Raw genomic sequence first — 17,623 nt, 5'->3', positions numbered from 1 at the left:
ACATATTTTATATTATAGAAAACAACAAAACTGTTATAAAAAAAAAACCCACCAGCAAATCTATAAAGGTCACTTGAAGTTGAACAAGGTCAGGCAGGTCACAGTAGAAGTGGGTTTGTTTGTTTGTTTGTTTGTTTTTAGAGGCAGGGTTTCTCTGTGTAGTGTAGCACTGGCAGTTCTGGAATAGCTCTTAGACCAGGCTGACCTCAAACTCAAAAGATCCACCTGCCCTGCCTCCTGAGTGCTGGGATTGAAGCCATGCACCACCACCTCACTGAAATGTCAGTGGGAATAGGATACCTGGAAAGATTGGTAAAGGAGCTATGATTTTTGTTTGTTTTGTTTTGTCTTATCTTTCTCTCCTGCTTAGATCTCTATCAACTACCCTGGTCATGAAGTACCCAACAAACACAAACACTAAAGTAAAAAAAGAAAATGCTTAAGGTGGGAGCTGGAGAGATGGCTCAGCGGTTAAGCCTTTGCTATTCTTGCAGAGGAACTGGGTTTGAATCCTAGCACCCACTATGGCATACAACTGTCTGTACCTCTACTTCCAGAGCATCTGAAATCCTCTTTTGGCCTCCACAGGCACTGCATGCTCATGCTACACAGATATGCACAAAGGCAATACACCCATATGAACAACCTAAAACTTTTTCAGAAGTTAAGGATATAAGCTATATGTTCCAGAGAATGAATGAAAGCAGTCCTGTATTGCTTTCTGTCAAGCACCTTTAGGTAAAAGACTAAACTGTTATGTGCTAGTACACCAGTGCCAGGTCTGTTACAGCCAAACCAATTCCTAAACGATTTAGGGCTCAACAGTGAACAAAGCAAACTGGATATTCTGAGATATGAGTGCAAGAGTCACGTTTATATTTCTGATATATGTGTAAAGTCATGCTTAAGGCATCTTTAAAGTCATTTAGTAATTAATCTTTCCAGATAAGACAATTATCAAGATAGAAGGAAAATACTATTCTTATCTATCATTATTATGCTCAATTTTTGGCATTTACCAATACAATCCTAAAAAACTAAAAGAAAGAAATCTAAATGAGAGTGGAACCTTTTGCTGTAAAAGGTAGGAATGACTTTCTTCCATCTTCTTGGAGTTTTTCTGTAGAACTTCAGCTTCCTTCAAGTGGTACGTGAGTGCTTTTTGAAGATAAATGTTCTCTTTAAAAACATTTCTTCCTGCAGTGTTCAACTGCCTGAAATAGATAGACAGAGAGACAGACAGTCAGACAGACACACACAAAGAGCCCAAAATATAGGCCTAAGTTTACTACACTGGGGTGGGGTTGGGTGATAGAGTGGGGGTGGGGGATTGAGGAGATTGGGGAGATTTGAGTCAGGGTCACCTAACTGGCCTCAAAATCATAGAGATCCATTTGCCTCCTCCTCTGCCTGTGGAGCACTGGAATTAAAAGCAGGTTATCACTGTGCCTGGCTCATGGCTAAGTTTTAAATACTTACTCTCCAAACACTGTATTGACCACCACTAGGCTGGGTATGTAGTTCAGGGAGAGAATACTTGCTTAGCATGTGCAAGTCTCTTGAGTTTAATCCCCTAGTACCAGAATTGGGGAAGGGCCAAACATGGGACACACATGACACTACCATTTAACTTACAAGTAACTAACTACTTCCTAGGTAGATGAAGACCTTGTGAAGAAGTACTTCTTCAGCAGCAAAGGGAAAAATTATGTGCTAGCTGGTTATGATGATGCAAGTTGGTTATCAACATGAGTCATATAGCAAGACCCTTTCTCTCTCTCTCTCTCTCTCTCTTTTTTAAAAAAGGGTAGGAATAGTAGTGGCACACCTTCAATCCTAGCTACTCAGGAAACCGAGGCAGGAGAATCACAAGTTCATGGCCTGCTTGGGCTGTATAGCATGCACAAGGCTGGCCTTAGCAAGTTAGTGAGACTCAGTTTCAAAAGGTGAAAAAAGGGCCAGGACTGCATTTCAGTGATGGAATGGATGTGTATGCCTAGGTTTTCAGTCTCTAGCACCTCCAACACAGTAATGTGGCACCAGTTTCCCATGTCTTCTCTATCCTTGTCATATGACTAGACCTAAAGAACACCCAGGTGACAGAGGTAGAGGATGGCAGCAGCCCAAGTTCCTGAGTCACCACCTAAAAAATCTTCGACTCATATTATATTGTTACATTAACAGGAAATAAACCATGAGACCTGGGGATTCATGTGCTAACATAAAAACATTGTAATGTTACTTATACAAATATCTTTCAACTGTCCTGTAAAGATGCTATTATGGCCCTATTGAAGGTTTTTTTGTAACTGGGTCTTACTTACTATATAGCCAAGGATGTCCTAGAATAAGTGAACCACCTCCCTCAGCCTCCTAACCACTGAGATTAAGTGTCTGCTAGCATGCCTGGATAGCCTATTTTTTAATGAAATTTATTTCCAAGCATATTAAGAATTCTTCCTTTTCCAGTAGGACCAGCAAGATGGCTCGTGGGTAAAGGCACTTGCCACCAAGCCTAATGACCTGAGTTATATCCCTGGAACCCATATGGTGAAAGAGAGAACTGACTTCCTACAAGTTATCTGACCTCCACACTCATATTATGTATGGCACTGGTGTTCCCTCACATATACACACCTAAGTATAATAAAATAGTGTTTAAAATGAATGCATGCTAGGGTCTAACTTCAAAAAGAAAGTTATTGTTACCATGTTGTTACAGAAAGGGTAGAAGGGGAAAGAGTAGGGGACACAAAGAGACTAAGGGTAGACAAGAATTCAAGAAGGCTTTCCAAGAGACAGAGAAAGTGAAGCTAAGAATAAAAAAGCAAAGAAAAAAAGATTGTCTGACTAAGGCAAGTCTCTTACACCACAGCTTCATGGTGGGCTCTCTCTGCCAGCATTATGATCCTCTTCTCAGCCTCTTGCTCCAGACGGTGCTAACAATAGAATATATGTTTAAATACAAACTATACTTCTAACAATAAATATTCTGTATCACAAAGTATTTACTTTAGCATCAAACAGGATACTTGGTTTAGGGGCTGCAGAGATGGCTCCCTGGACTGGATTGGGTTTTTAGCACCCACATGGTGACTCACAACCATCTATAACTTCAGTTCCAGGGGATCTGACACCTTCTGACATTCACAGCCCCTGAATGCATAAGGTACTTATGTATATACTCAGACACATGCACATAAAATTAAATAAACAGATTTTAAAAAATATTCCTGTTCTGATGTAAAAAACTCTTAAGCTTCGGTGGAAGAAAGAGCCAGCAAGAAGGATAGTATGGGACTAGTGACAAGGTTAGGTGGTTAAAAGCACTGGCTGCTCTTCCAGAAGACTGAGATTCAATTCCAAGCACCCAACGTGGCAGGCCACAACTGCCTCTAACTCCAGTTCTAGGAGATCAACTGACGAACTGCCTATATCAGACTAGACCTGTGGTGTTTCCTTGATTGCCACTTCCTGTAGGAAGTGTGAGGCCTCCTATAGGCCTGGGCTGAATAAGAAAGAGAGCAGAAGAAGGTAGCCTGGGAACAAGCCAGTTAGCAGTAGTCTTCCCTGGTCTCTGGTTGTTTCTGCCTCCATGTTCCTGCCCTCACCTCTCTCAGTGATGGAGTGTGACCTGGGAGTCGTAAATTGAAATAAACCCTTTCTTCTCCAAGTCCTTGTGGTCATGGTGATTAACACAGAAACAGAAAAGCAAGCTAGAACAATGGCATGTGCACAAAACAGGAAAAGAGAAGTTTATCTTAGAAGCAAAACTGGAGGATAATTTTTACTAAACAAGACACGATGAAAGTCACTAATTTTAAAATTGGGGAGTATACAGGGCAAGATGGCACCCATCTATAATAACCAGTACTCAGGAGGCTGAGGTTGGAGGAATCTCTCTGAGTTCAAGGGCAGCCTGGTCTGACAGTCTCTCTTGAGGAAAGTTCAACACTTGAATAGAAACAACCTAAGTGCCTACTACTAACTGATGGATTTGGTGGATGTTCATAATAAAATGCTATTGCCATAAAAAGAATCCTGTCATTTGTCACAACTTGAATAGAACTAGAGATTATTGTACTTAATGAAACAAGCAAGGCTCAGAAAGACAAGATCTCCCTCAGAAATACAATCTGGAAAGGTTTATCTGTGACAGGAAGTAAGACTCAGTAATGGGGTGCTTGCCTACCATGTGTAATATCCTGTGTTCAATCCATAACACCACAAAATGGGTAAATGGATGATAAATAATCTCAGGGAAGTTGAGACTGGAATGGTAGTTATGGAGGCCAGGGAAAGTGAAGAGGGTATCTTAGGGTTTCCATTGTTGGGATGAAGCACCATGACCAAAAACAAATTGGGAAGAGTTAATTTTGCTTACACTTCCACATCACAGTCTGAGAGCAGGAAGCTGGAGGCAAAAGCTAGTACAGAGGTCATTGAGGAATGCTGGGTATTGGCTCAATCTGCCTTTCTTATAGCACTCAGGAGCACCAGTTCAGGGATGGCACCATTCACAATAGGCTGGACCTTCCCACATCCACTACTATTGAAGTAATGTCCTTCAGACTTCACTACAGCACAGTTCTGTGGATGCACTTTCTCAAATTGAAGCTCCAACTTCTTAGATGATTCTAGCATGTATCAAGTTGACATAAAACTAACCAGCACAGAATAATAAGATGGCTAAATGTGGACTTGTGTGCTAAGTTATAGTTACATAGAAGCAGGAGTTTCTGATGTGCTATTGCACAAGCAGCTTGACTTGCTTGTTGATAGCAATGTGCTAGATATCAATTATAATGGGTCATGATATACACCTCTGTGGTAGAATCAAGAGATCAAGACAGCGTCCCACTAAATAGTAAGCTCGAGGCAGCTGGACTACATAAAAGTAAGAAACAAACTGAAAAGATATGTTTAACTTAAGTATTGTATAAAGATATTGAGAAACTGGATGGTATACCATTAGAATATACAACTTTTATTTCTTTTATCAGTTAGAAATTAAGAAATCTCTAAGTAGAGAAGAAAAAGGGATTAGCCACTGAAATTCATACACCTTTTTTTTTTTTTGAGACAAGTCTTAGACCAGGCTGGCATAAAACTTGCCATGAGGCTCAGAGGTGGCTTTGAAATCAATATCTTTCTACCTCAGCCTCCTAAATCCTACGATCTTAGGTACACACCAATGCATACCCCTACACTTATTTTCTGCTACTTGATAACATTTTCTAGCAAGTTACCAAATGAAATTCTGGAATGCTCAGAGTGCACATAAGCATACCTTTGTTCTAGTAAACAAAGCATTTTTTCTTACAGGACATGTTTTCTTTTCATTTTATTTTTATTTATTCACTTTACATCCCACTCATTGTCCACCCTCTCAGTAATTCCCTCCCACAATCCTTCACCCCACTCTCCCCTCCCTTTCCCCTCTGAGAAGGTGCCACATTCTGGGTATCTCCTGAACGTCGCATGCCAAGTATCTATGGGGCTAGGTTCATCCTCTCCCACTGAGGCCAGACAAGGCAGCCAGCTAGAAGAACAAATTCCACAGACAGGCAACAGTTTTTGGAATAGCCCCTGCTCTAGTGTTTGGGATCCACATGAATACCAAGCTATACATCTGTAACATATGTGCAGGCCACAAAGCATTTAATGCTAATACCTTTTCTTCAAAAAATCTGCCTTCTAGTCTTCTAAGAGTCTCCTGATAGTTCTTCTCTGAGTTTCTTAAATTTTCTTTCATCTAAAAAAAATGTAAAGAAAAGGTTGAGTGGGACATATTTATAGAGAATTCTGAAGATACAGCGCCTATCATATGATCTCCAACATACAGAATCGGTGTTATCACCTCTTAGCACATCTTCCTTAACTGTCTCTACATTTACTAGACTGATATTGAGTTTCTTAGAGGCTTTCGTGAATAATAGTTCCTAGGACATTCAGATATACTCTCTTAAGATTTACAAAATACAGAATCACAAAACAATAAAGTCCTTAAATTGGAACTTTGGGGACCAGACTACACAGTCTGCCAAATATGAAAAAGAGAATAGTGGATTGGCAAGAAAATAGCTCAGTTCCCTAGAACTCATGTAAGTGACAGGTAGATGTGGCACCCACCTATAATTCCAGCTTTGAAAGACAGAAGATAAGGAATCCTCAGAGCAAGCTCGTTAGGGAGACTAGTCTTATCAGGGAATTCAGGGTTTGACTGAGAGATTCTGCCTCAAACAGTAAGGTGAAAGTAATCAAGGAAGACTCCCATCACCAACCTTAGGCCTCCACATGCAATTATCTCAGAGCGTGTGATAATATGTCAGTTAATCTTCAGTGTCAACTTGATTAGAAATCACCATGGAAACATTCTTCTGGATGTGTCTATGCAGGTGTTTTTAGAAAGGTTCCGGGACTGACAAGATAGCTAAGTGGTTAAAAGCATTTAATGTTCTTCCAGAGGTTTGGTTTCTAGCACCCATGTTTAGTGGCTTACAACTGCTTGTAATTCCAGCTCCAAGTGATCTCACATCCTCTTCTGGCCTCCAAGTACATACAAACATAGATATACTTTACATATTTTAAAAATATATAAGGTTCATCTGAAGAGGGAAGAACGACCTTGAATGTGGGCAGTACCATTCAGTAGTTTGGGGTCTAGGACTGAATATGAGGAGGAAGCAAACAGAATGACAGCATTTATCATTCTTTGTTCCTAATTGTGTAACCAGCAGCTTCATATTCCCGAGGCCATGACATTCCCCACCATGATGGCCTGGATTCAAACTGTGAGCCAAATTTCCCTTAAGTTGCTTTTGTCTCAAGCATTTTGTCACAAAACTGAGAAAATAAGGGAAAATGCTTAGCATAGTAAACATTTAATGGTATAATCCTCACCTATTAACAACTTTCTGTATTATAATTTGTACTAATATACTAGATCTGCTTTATTTTTCTTTCAAATGTTCTTTTTACTGTTTGCATTTCATTTTTCAAATGGCTTATTTTGTCACACTTTCAAAATTCATGTCAATGTTCCAATTCATGTATGGATCAACTATTCCCCATCCTAGCATCTGGAGATGAATCTTTGATACATTATTAGACTCCTCTCAAAAATCAGTGTATTAATCAATCTTTCAAAAGATAATTAGTGAGGCCAACAAAATGGTTCAATGGGTAAAGGTACTCAGGATCCACATAGTAGAAGGAAAAACCTGACTCCAAGTTATATTTTGACTTCTACACACACACACACACACACAAGTAAATAAAAGTTAAGGTGAAAATTAGTGGCTGAGCATGGTGACTGACAATTGTAATCCCAGAATTTAAGACCTGCCTGCAATATATAGGTCTTGCTGACCTAACTGCACAAAGGTAGAGTGCTCACACATAACACACTAATCTGGCTTTTACTGTTTTCCTTTGAAATAGATAACTCGAATGAATCCCTTTTCATAAGCTAAATGTATCAGACTCAACATGCAGTAAATTCTATACAAATAATCTCTTACCTAAAGAATACATCACAATTTTAGATATATGGCCCCTCATATCTGCCTCATTTCTTCTACATTTCAGATTCCACATTTTTTCCAGTAAGGCGATAACTTTGTCCTTGAATTTTAAGTGTTCCTCAACAGCCCTCCCCTTTTTAAACGGTCTGAAATCTACCTCTCCAATAGGTGGCGACATTGTTCTTTAAAAAAGAAAAAAAACTCACATCAAGGTACCAGAGAGTATGAAGTAGTTCTTTATTTTGATTCAGAATGTTTACCTATATATAGGATGGGCAGGCAGCCTAAGAGTTCTATAAGTTAACTGTATTGATACCATCTGCAGCACTGTCATATAAAACAAGACTTGGATATTCTTCCTAGAAAACTTCTTCCATTATTGTTGCTTTGGTTTGAAATGACCAAAACGAAAAGTACTTTGAGATTTGACAATTATGGAAAGATCTAAGTAATGGCAATTAGATTCCATCAGGGTCTTCTGGGGTGTTGGAAGCACCACCCTCTGCTTTTCGGTATTTCTCCAGCTTAGCAATCAGTTCTTTCGCAGGATTGAAAACCCCATGGGTCTGCTGCTCACAAACATAGCATCGTGGAGTGGTTCGGAAATGCTGCAGTGCACAGGTCTCACAGAAATAATGTTTACACTTGGTGACAACGGGATTCTGGAATGTTTGGCGACAGATGAAACATTTGAATGGTATTTCCTCATCATCGCTTTCTACTTCGTAGTTTTCATCTTCATACACACCATAACGGCCCTCATCAAGCTCCCGTTCTATCTGCCATCCGTGCTTGTAATCTGAACGGTCATGGAGGAATTTGCAGCTGTCTCCAAAGCCACAGAAGCCAGTTTCCTTGTAGTCCTTACAGATGTCAGGTTGGTAATCCCAGCGTACGGTGGCACGTAGATGTTCAGGGGCTCGGATGGGGCCCTTTCTTACCATGCCAGAGGAGGCATTGCCCATGGATGTATCCTTGGGCTTCATGTATTTCTGGTAATTATTAATTCCACGATAGATTTTGTCATCCTCCTTGCCTCTCAGCTCCTCCTGGATTTTCTGACTGCGCTCAAAAATGGCCTGTGCGTCTCGCTCCTTCTCTGTGTCCAGCTCGTAGACTGCTGTTGCCCCCATATCCTCCGGTCCCACCGGTTTCGCCGAACGCGTGGACTTGTAGACGACGCCCAGGCTCTCATTCCCCGTTTTCTCCTCCTCTTCGCTGCTCAGATCACAGGAGGCCCCCTTCTGTTTACCGCTGCCACTTGTCTTCTGGATCATTGGATTGTGGGCCACCCGCTTCCTCTCCGGTCGCACAACCGTGCAGCCTTCGTCGCTGCTGCTTCCGCTTTCCCCAGAGTCCGGGTCGCACGCCGGCCGCTTCCGGCGGCCAGCATTACCTTTCCGCCCGGGCTTTTTGAAGAGGAAGGTGCACACCTGGTCCGCCGACTTTCCCTGAGAAACTTGTTCAGCCATCTTCGACTCCGAAGCGCCGAAACGGCTGGCAGTAGCTGCGGCGTGAAGGGTGGCGCGGGCTGCTGCGTCACTGCTAAGCAGCGCGGCTACGTCACTGCAGAGCTGCGAGGTGTCGGCCGCTGAAGCCGAGAACGTCAAGGCGCATGCGCCAGCCAGCCGGCCGAGTAAAGGTTTTTTTTTTTTTCTTTTTTTCTTTCTTTCTTTCTTTTTTTTTTTTTAGAGAACTGCAACAAATACAAAACTCCCCCCTCAAAGAATTTATAAGCTATTAAGGAAAAGGTAAATCAGGATGTGTTCTGTACCAAATCCCATTCCCATGGAAAGGTACAAGAAAGTGTTGAAAGTGCATTTAAGGTAAGCCTTTAAAGGCTAGGAGAAAATAGATAAAGATCTACCTGATAGTAATTAATAATAAAAGAGATATTCTGAACAAAACAAAAAAGACAAAGGCTGGGAGTGTAGCTCAGTGGTAGATTGCTTGTCAAGAATATCCAAAGCTCTGGGTTCAAGCACCAAAATAGAAAATAAAGACTTCAAAGTTATATGAATATCCAATTTTGGTAAATTAAAGGGATAAAAGACCATGTATTGGTGTAAGTGTAGTGTTATAAAAGAATAAACCTTGACATGTGTAGGCTTAATTTATTAAACTGTCCAAACAGTATGCTGTTTACAGGTGAGAAAGAGAAGATTCTTGAGGGAAGTGATCAAAACATTTTAATCCCAGCACTTGGGAGACAGAGGCTAGAGAATCAGGAGGTCGGGGCTAGTCTGGGCTACATGAGACCCTCCTCAAAATAAAATTAAGATGGAGTCAGCTGCAAACTTCTTGAGTTTTATTAAATTTTTCTACTGTATCTGACAATCACTGAACCAGGAGTCAGTTTTAATTCAGGATTCATGCAACCTGTTTTGAAAAGCTACCATGGTCTTTCTCACCCCTCATGCTCAGTGTAACTAGTAAGATTTCAATGCATACTATCAAACCTTAAAAAAAATCAAGTACTGGCAAAAATATATTCATGTAGTTTTATGCAAAAAAGCTTTAAAATCTGTACACTTATCTCTATTTTTTAAAATAAAGTTGTTTAAATTTTAAAAAAGGAAAAAAATTAAGGTGGGGCTTGGAGAGATGATTCAGTAGTTAAGAGCATGTATAGATCTTACAAAAGACCAGAGTTCAGTTTCCAATACCCACATCAGTCTGCTAACAACTGTACATAGCTCCAGCTCTGGAGGATCCAACACCTATTCTAGTATACATGGTACACACATGTATACCCTCTCCAACACCCATACACATAATTAAAAATTCTGAAACAAAAAGAATAAAAACCAAGTAAAGATGGAGAAGCTTGTGCCTGCAATCCCAGGACTGAGGGGCTAAGACTATATAGAGGTGTTTCAATTGTGAGGCCAGCCCAGGCATACACAGGTATACACAAAGAACATGGCCAGCCCTTACATAACAGGAAGAAGTTTCAAGCAACCAAGATACATAAATATTCCAACTGCAGCTGTGTATAATTAGGGCTATGGGGGTGTGTGGTTTTAAAGTAGGCTTACAATTTTTTGACACTATCTTCAAATGATGGAACCTAATTTCTACCCTTAGAATGTGGATCAGATTTAGAGTCTCGGTTCCAAATAATAGACTATGGGAAAAAATGTTGCTATGCTACTTGCAAGGATAGGTATACAGGCCAGCAGAATGCTTTCATAGCACACAAGTGGCTCCAGGAATGAACACAAGTACACACACACACACACACACACACACACACACACACACACACACACACGATAGCTTCTGCACAGGTCTTGAATTCTTGAATTATTCACTCTCAGCGTCATCCTCTTGACATATAACAAGGATACTCAAGCAGCTTCCTGAGGGGCCCAGGAGAACAGTGCTGAGGCCTACCACCTGCTCAGCCATATCACAAATGTTTAAGCTTTAACTGTGGTTTAGATGACTCTATCCAGCGCTATACCATGGAAATCAGCATCATATAAAACAGGCCTTTCAGGAAACTTCAGTGTTCCTTACCCCATTTATAGGGAAGGCTAGACAGCCTTCTAGTTCTCATCCAAAACACACTGTCCTGTAGAACTCTTCGACCTCCCCACTGATAATTCCTAAGAACTGGTGGTTTACTTCAATTCAAATCAAAGGTTTATCTTCTGACTAACATGGAAAGGTGTGTTGGCTAAAATTTGACAAGCTCACAAAAAAATCAACGCCTAAAAGAAGGATCATTGTCAGGTAGGTGAACTGAATCAACAAATAAAGTGTTTGCCACCAAGCCTGACCACCTGCATTTGATCCCTGTAACAGCAAAAGAGCTGACGCTACAAGATGTCCTTCTCTGACCTTCACATGGATGCACTCCACTAACGCAGTTAGGAAAATAGGTATACAGATAGACATAAAAAAAGAAAAAGAGGGCCAGGCGTGGTGTCACAGCCCTTTAATCCTAGCAGAGGCTGTTAGATCTCTGTGAGTTTGAGGCCACCCTCCTCTACAGATCTAGTTCCAGAACAACCAGAGATCTTACACAGAGAAAACTTGTCTCAAAACAAAACAAAACAAAACAAAAAAAAAACAAAAACAAAAAAAAAAAAAGGAAAAAGAACATAGAACAGTTAAGACTTTTCACTTTCTCTAAAATGTGCCCATATCTTACAGGAATACATGTGAAAACTTTTTTGCAAGGGTTAATCCAATCTCCTTTAAAGAGAGACTAGAAAAATGGTTCAGATGGTTAGGACCACTTACTGCTTTTACAGAGGTCCCAGGCTTTGTTCCCAGCACCCACATGGTGGCTTAAAACTTCAGTAAATCTAGTTCCAGGGGATCCACCATCCTTTTCTGGCCTCCTCCAGCACCAGAATTGCATGAAATGTACTTACATACCAGCACACACATAAAATAAAAAAAACCTTGGGCTGGAGAGATGGCTCAGTGGTTAAGAGCACTGACTGCTCTTCCAAAGGTCCAGAGTTCAAATCCCAGCAACCACATGGTGGTTCACAACCATCTGCAGTTGGATCTAATGCCCTCTTCTGGTGTGTCTGAAGACAGCTACAGTGTACTCATATAAAATACAATAAATAAATCTTTTAAAAAATAAAATCTTTCCTAAAAAGGGAAGAAATGAAACAGGAACTTACATCTTCTAGTTCTTTTTCCACTTGTATTTTTCTCTTCTGGAATTGTTTTATTGTCCTTAGCTCTGACTGAATCATGCCAATTTCCTTAGCTTTTTGATGAAACTGTCCCTCCAACTCACTGACTTGCATAGAATACTTTTGTTCCTGTATTCAAAAAAAGAAGTTAATGAGTTAGAAAAAAAACCATGTGTTCCATACAGCCATGCTTTATTTAAGACCTGAGTCATTTGTGTAACTTCTTAAAAGAACTGCCCATCTTTATTTTGCATAAAGCTATAATTTTTCCATAAAATTTGCATTTCTGTAAAATGATGCCAACAGCCTTAAATTCTGGATTTTTTTTTTTTTTGTCTATGTGGCTCAGTGACTTGTATGTATGGTTAGTAGGTAAAACCCTGAGTTCAGTCCCTAACAATAAATAAAATAAAACCTAACCCAAATTAAGACCCCTCTAAGAAAATAAAACCCAAACCAAGATCCCTCTAAATCTCATAGCTCTTGTGTTAGGTAGCACAATCTTACAGAAAGGAATTTCATATTATTTTTAAGACAGGGACTTCCCACTTAGCTTCCCTCGAACTTCCTTAGCCCCCCAATACCCTGACTCTGAACTCACTGTGTAGTCTAGGTTGGCCTTGAACTCTCAGCAGTTCTACTGCCTAAACCTCCTGAATGCTAGAATTGCAGGAATGAGCCAACATTTTGTTTTTCACTCTGTTTTTATGTTGTAGTGTTCTATTAGGGAAGCAGTATGCTTGAAGTCCTGGTTTTGATCCTCAACACCACAGGAAGAAACATTTTTGCAGGTTGGATTAAAGATTTTTATTGATTTGTATTTTAGAAGGAAAATCACCCTTTTCCAAAAATTTCAAACTATTTTAAACTCTTTCTAGTAATCTACTGGTGGTTGTGTTGGTATTCTGAGATGTTACTGTAGTAAGCCTTGTAACAAGGTAATCATACTGATGTCAAACCAGTGCATGGGTTTTTAATTTATTTTGTTTTGGTTTTGTTAAGGAGCCAGGGATCAGTCCCAGAGCCTTATGGGTACTAGGCCAATGCTCTACTACTGCGTCATCTTCTGGACCTTCTTTTCACTTGTTCCTATTTGGTCTTAAATAACCAAACATATTAGAAATCTGACTTCCTAATAAGTAAATAATTAGTAGATGTAGAAACTCACCAATTTTTCCTTCTCTTCCTTGGCTTTTTCCTTTGTTTCAGCCAACTGCTGCTTCAGTTTTTCTATCTGTAGAAGGTAAAATGCAAGAGTAAGAAAGAGCAGAAGTTGATGTGCCCTGTTTTTCATATGCTTTATTACTTTATATAACATTAAAGCCAGTGAGCCAGGAAAGGGGTGAATCAGGAGGAGAAGGATCAGACAGAGATTTCCTCATACACTTAATCTGCTACTGACAGTTTCCAAGATCTAGCTGTCGTCAGGATTATGTGGATAACACTGTTGTTGTTATTGTTGTTAAAAGCACAATGTGGGGCTGAGAAGGCGGCTCAGTGGTTCAGAGTGTTTTATTGCACTTGCAAATACCCAAGTATAATCCCTAACACCTACATGGAAGCTCTCCTGCAAGCATGTGGTACACATACATTCTGTCTCTGCCTCTCTCTCTCTCTCTCTCTCTCTCTCTCTCTCTCTCTCTCTCTCTCTCCCCACAATTTACTTGTTACATCTACTCTTTCAACAATTTTCAAGTGTACAGGTTAGAGGTGTTAAGTACATAAGTACATTCAAGCTGCAAGCTGTTACCTAAAAGAGCTCTACAACATTTATTTTGCTATTTTGAAATTCTCTTTTTTCCTTCCTCTCTGCCTCTGGCAATCACTTTCTACTTTGTTTCTGTGAGTTCTACTTGAACCCTACAGAATTTGACCTCCTGTGACTGGCTTATATCATTTAACATAATCTCCAAGTTTACTATACTGGAGCATGTTCCATGTTTTCTTAAGGCTGTACAATTGTCCAGAAATATGTATACCTGACTACATTTTCTCTTTGGGGGAGGAGTACTGAGGGGAAGGGTAAAGACAAGGTTTCTCTATTTAGCTCTGGTTGTCCTAGAACTGGATATATGGACCGGACTAGCCTCAAACCCAGAGATCCACAAGTGTCCTGGGAGTGCTGGGTTTATGTGTGCAGCCATACCCAGCCTCACTTGATTTTCTCTATCCAATTCTTCTTTAATAGGTTTTTTAAGTTGTCAGTTGTTTTTTCAAAAATTTTTAAAGTTATATGTTGTGTCTGAGTATGGCCACATGTATATGGGTGCCTCTGGTGCCAAGAAGCATAAGATCTCCCTGGAGCTGGAATTATAGGTTGCCCTGTGTGGGTGCCAGGAACCAAATTCAGGTCCACTGGAGAGCAGTGCACACTCTTAACTGTTAAGCCATCACTCCATGTTTTTGAGTTGCTTTCATATCACTTAATGTGACTAATGCTACAAGAAAGAAAAGGCAATGACAACAAAGCCATTCTGAAATAACAGTGCGTTTCAAGTAGGGCTAAGTGTTAACTCTGCCTGGAACAAACAAAACCAAAAACCTTACGAAAATATAACCATGTCACATAAACACAGGGGGAAGTTGTGAGGTTCAGTTTTCTACCTACCTACCATATTATCTTTCTCCTGATCCTGCTTCTTCAAGTAGCTTAATACAGACATAGTGTCTTTTTCCAGTTTATATTGCTGTTTCTTTAAGTCTTCATTATTTTTTGCCAGTCTTCGGGAAGTATCACGATACTCAATCCTAGAGAGTTCTGTGACTTCCAATCTGGCCTCCCAAAGAGAGGCGTTGGCTTTAGCTCGTTCAATTACATTTTCATCTACTTTTACTACTTTCCTGCAGAAGAAGATATTGACAACTTGTAATTTATTATCATTTCTATTTTGTTTTGCTTGTCACTGTCTGACACATAAAAGCATATATTGCTGGACGAACGCATTAGTAAATACATATCTATAGTCATATAATAAACTTAAATTGGCGCTTCTTCCCCAAGAGGAGAACTTTGGAGTATGTCTTTATTTAGTTACTATTGTTTAAGTATGACCTTAAATGATGAGAAAAATAAAGAGGGGATACATCCTCCAAATGTATTTCATAAAACTCTATACCTTCTCATTTACTCCATTCTTCCATATTCTTCTGTTTACTTCCTTTTGCTGTGCTGAGTATCAGACCCAGTCTTAAGCATGCTAGGCAAGTGCTATGCAAATGAGCTACAGTTCCAGATCTGATCCTTTCTCCTGTTTCACTCAGTTGTGAGCCTGGGTTCCATTTACTTCTACATGAAGACATGTATGTTGTGTATCTGTCCTCTCCACAGCTTTTGTTGTTATTGTTTTGTTGTCTTTAATTCTTAGACATAGGATCAAGTTACTTGGACAAGTCTGTTAAGTACTACACTTGGTACCACAGTATACCAGGCTTTAAGGATGCCTGAAAAACACACTCCATAATCATTGATGAAGATGGGGAAAAAAAAAAACTTTGTGGGGGGGGTAAAACCTTGGGAATGTAGACAGGTGGAAGCAGAATGTACAGTACACATACGTCAGGTAGAAGTAGAATGTATAGTAAGCACAAGTCAGGAAGAAGACTGTATAGTATGCACACACCAAGTAGAAATAGAATGCATGGTAATCATACATCGAGCCCTAGGTTTGATCCCCAGAACATGATAAAAGAATGGATTTCAAAAGTGAGGACCTTGGAAATAAAGATTATACCAGCATTAACAAAACACTGCGGTACAATAGGCACCAGCTGTAAAAATAAAGCATTAGACATTCACCTGCATCTCTAATCAGTCTCCTGCAAGTGTATAGCAGATCTTTCCTCACACCTCCAAATCTCTCAACTTCTGAGTCTTGGTCCCTTTGCACACCTACCTTTTGTTCTCTTCACATTCCGGCCAGCTCCATTCCCAATTTCCCAGCCTGACCTAGCAGCTGCCGTCCCCTTGCAGTGTGAATTAGACACTAGTAATGCAATACCTCTCTACAATCTCCAATTGCTATGTGAAAGTATCAAGAATACTTGATGCAATTAGATGTCTCTAAGAAAAAGACCACTAAGTTACTAGAGAAACAAAGTAGGATTTCTCAAACAATGACCCATGGAACATTCAAAGAATACAAAGTGTATTATTGTTTCTCATTGTTCACAAATGCGCTGAGGATAGAGAACCAAAACTACAAAACATGGCTGTGAGTTGCAGGGATGTGTTAAGCCCTTGGCAATTTGTAGAATGTGCTTGAGAAGTTATATTTTTTTTTTAAAGATTTATTTATTTATCAATATGAGTACACTGCTGCTGTCTTCAGACACACCAGAAGAGGGCATCAGATCTCATTACAGATGGTTGTGACCCACCATGAGGTTGCTGGGAATTGAACTCAGGACCTCTGGAAGTGCAGTCAGTGCTCTTAACCACTGAGCCATCTCTCCAGCCAATATTTTGTTTTCTTAATCATCTTGTGGAATCTATGTTGGTGGAAGAGGTCAGTGGTAGAACACTTGTGTATCAGGGCACCCTGAATTTAATTTTGGGATGGCAGAGGGGTCCACAGATGTTATCATTTTACACAGGAAAAAGTACGTAGAAAAATGATAGTAGTGGCTAACTATGGATGATAGGATGGCAGATGCTTTTCTCCTCTAGTGCTTTCCATATCTCGGAAGATTTCTGTACTAAGTATGAAGTTACTCTCTTAAGCTACTTTGCTGGAGATGGTACCTAGGACCCTGCACAAGCACTCTGTCATTGAACTACACTCATAGACTTGTATTTAAAGACAAGGTCTCCCTATGTAGCCCTGGCTATGATCACCCTGTCTCAGCCTTCAGAACAATGCGACCACAGGTGTGTGTTACTAAACTTGTCTCCAGAGACAACTTTACAATCACAAGTTTATGGGATTCCTTTGCAGTTCTCATCTACGGTGTGACTCCAAGGTCTTGAGGAACCATCCTCTAGCCCAGTAATTCAGTTGACATTCTAGCAACAACTCCAAAGCACCATGAAGTTAGCTGTACTGTGTGTGTGTGTGTGTGTGTGTGTGTGTGTGTGTGTGTGTGTGTGTGTGTGTGTGTGTTCTGATTGGCCTGATCAGATCATTCCGCGTGCTCCCTTTGATCCAAAAAGGATTCCTGAAAGACCCAAGGGACAACTTTAACCACTCAGACAAGAGCTAGAATACAACTACACCAGTTCACATCAGCCTCGCAATGGAGATCTCACAGGGTCAATAAAGAATGCACAACAGGAACTGTCCACAAAAGTCTGACACAGGCAGCCAGTTAGAGCTTCAAAATGCCAAATGGTAGGAAAGGGGAAAGGAAGCCTCTGCGCCGCCGCCGCTCTTACTTTTTTTGGTCTTTGTCTTTTTCTTTGTCTTTGTTCTTGCCTCTTCTCTTGTCCTTTGCCGGCAT

General features: G+C 40.3%; 2 protein-coding genes across 2 annotated transcripts in view; both read right to left on the bottom strand.

Moving 5' to 3' along the window:
* BBOF1 (basal body orientation factor 1) overlaps positions 1-17,623 on the bottom strand; it is a gene marked incomplete at its 5' end in the record, with an annotated part of 25,046 nt that extends 7,423 nt beyond the window's left edge. Inside the window, 7 exons of the mRNA XM_080939495.1 lie at positions 1,070-1,214; positions 2,869-2,939; positions 5,675-5,755; positions 12,173-12,316; positions 13,356-13,421; positions 14,800-15,028; positions 17,559-17,623. Coding sequence (XP_080795621.1) covers positions 1,070-1,214; positions 2,869-2,939; positions 5,675-5,755; positions 12,173-12,316; positions 13,356-13,421; positions 14,800-15,028; positions 17,559-17,623 — 801 coding nt within the window. The remainder of the gene's footprint in view (positions 1-1,069; positions 1,215-2,868; positions 2,940-5,674; positions 5,756-12,172; positions 12,317-13,355; positions 13,422-14,799; positions 15,029-17,558) is intronic.
* On the bottom strand, positions 7,781-9,038 carry LOC308438207 (E3 ubiquitin-protein ligase RNF113A). Its single transcript, XM_080939514.1, has one exon. The coding sequence runs from the start codon at positions 8,996-8,998 to the stop codon at positions 7,985-7,987; it is 1,014 nt and encodes a 337-aa protein (XP_080795640.1). The 5' UTR covers positions 8,999-9,038; the 3' UTR covers positions 7,781-7,984.

Source organism: Micromys minutus (assembly GCF_963924665.1).
Source record: "Micromys minutus genome assembly, chromosome: 1".
Lineage (NCBI taxonomy): Eukaryota > Metazoa > Chordata > Mammalia > Rodentia > Muridae > Micromys > Micromys minutus.
This window is presented reverse-complemented; position numbering and strand designations above follow the sequence as displayed.

Coding starts and splice junctions, on each gene's coding strand:
- LOC308438207 (XM_080939514.1), bottom strand. CDS start 8,998: ATGGCTGAACAAGTTTCTCAGGGAAAGTCGGCGGACCAGGTGTGCACC.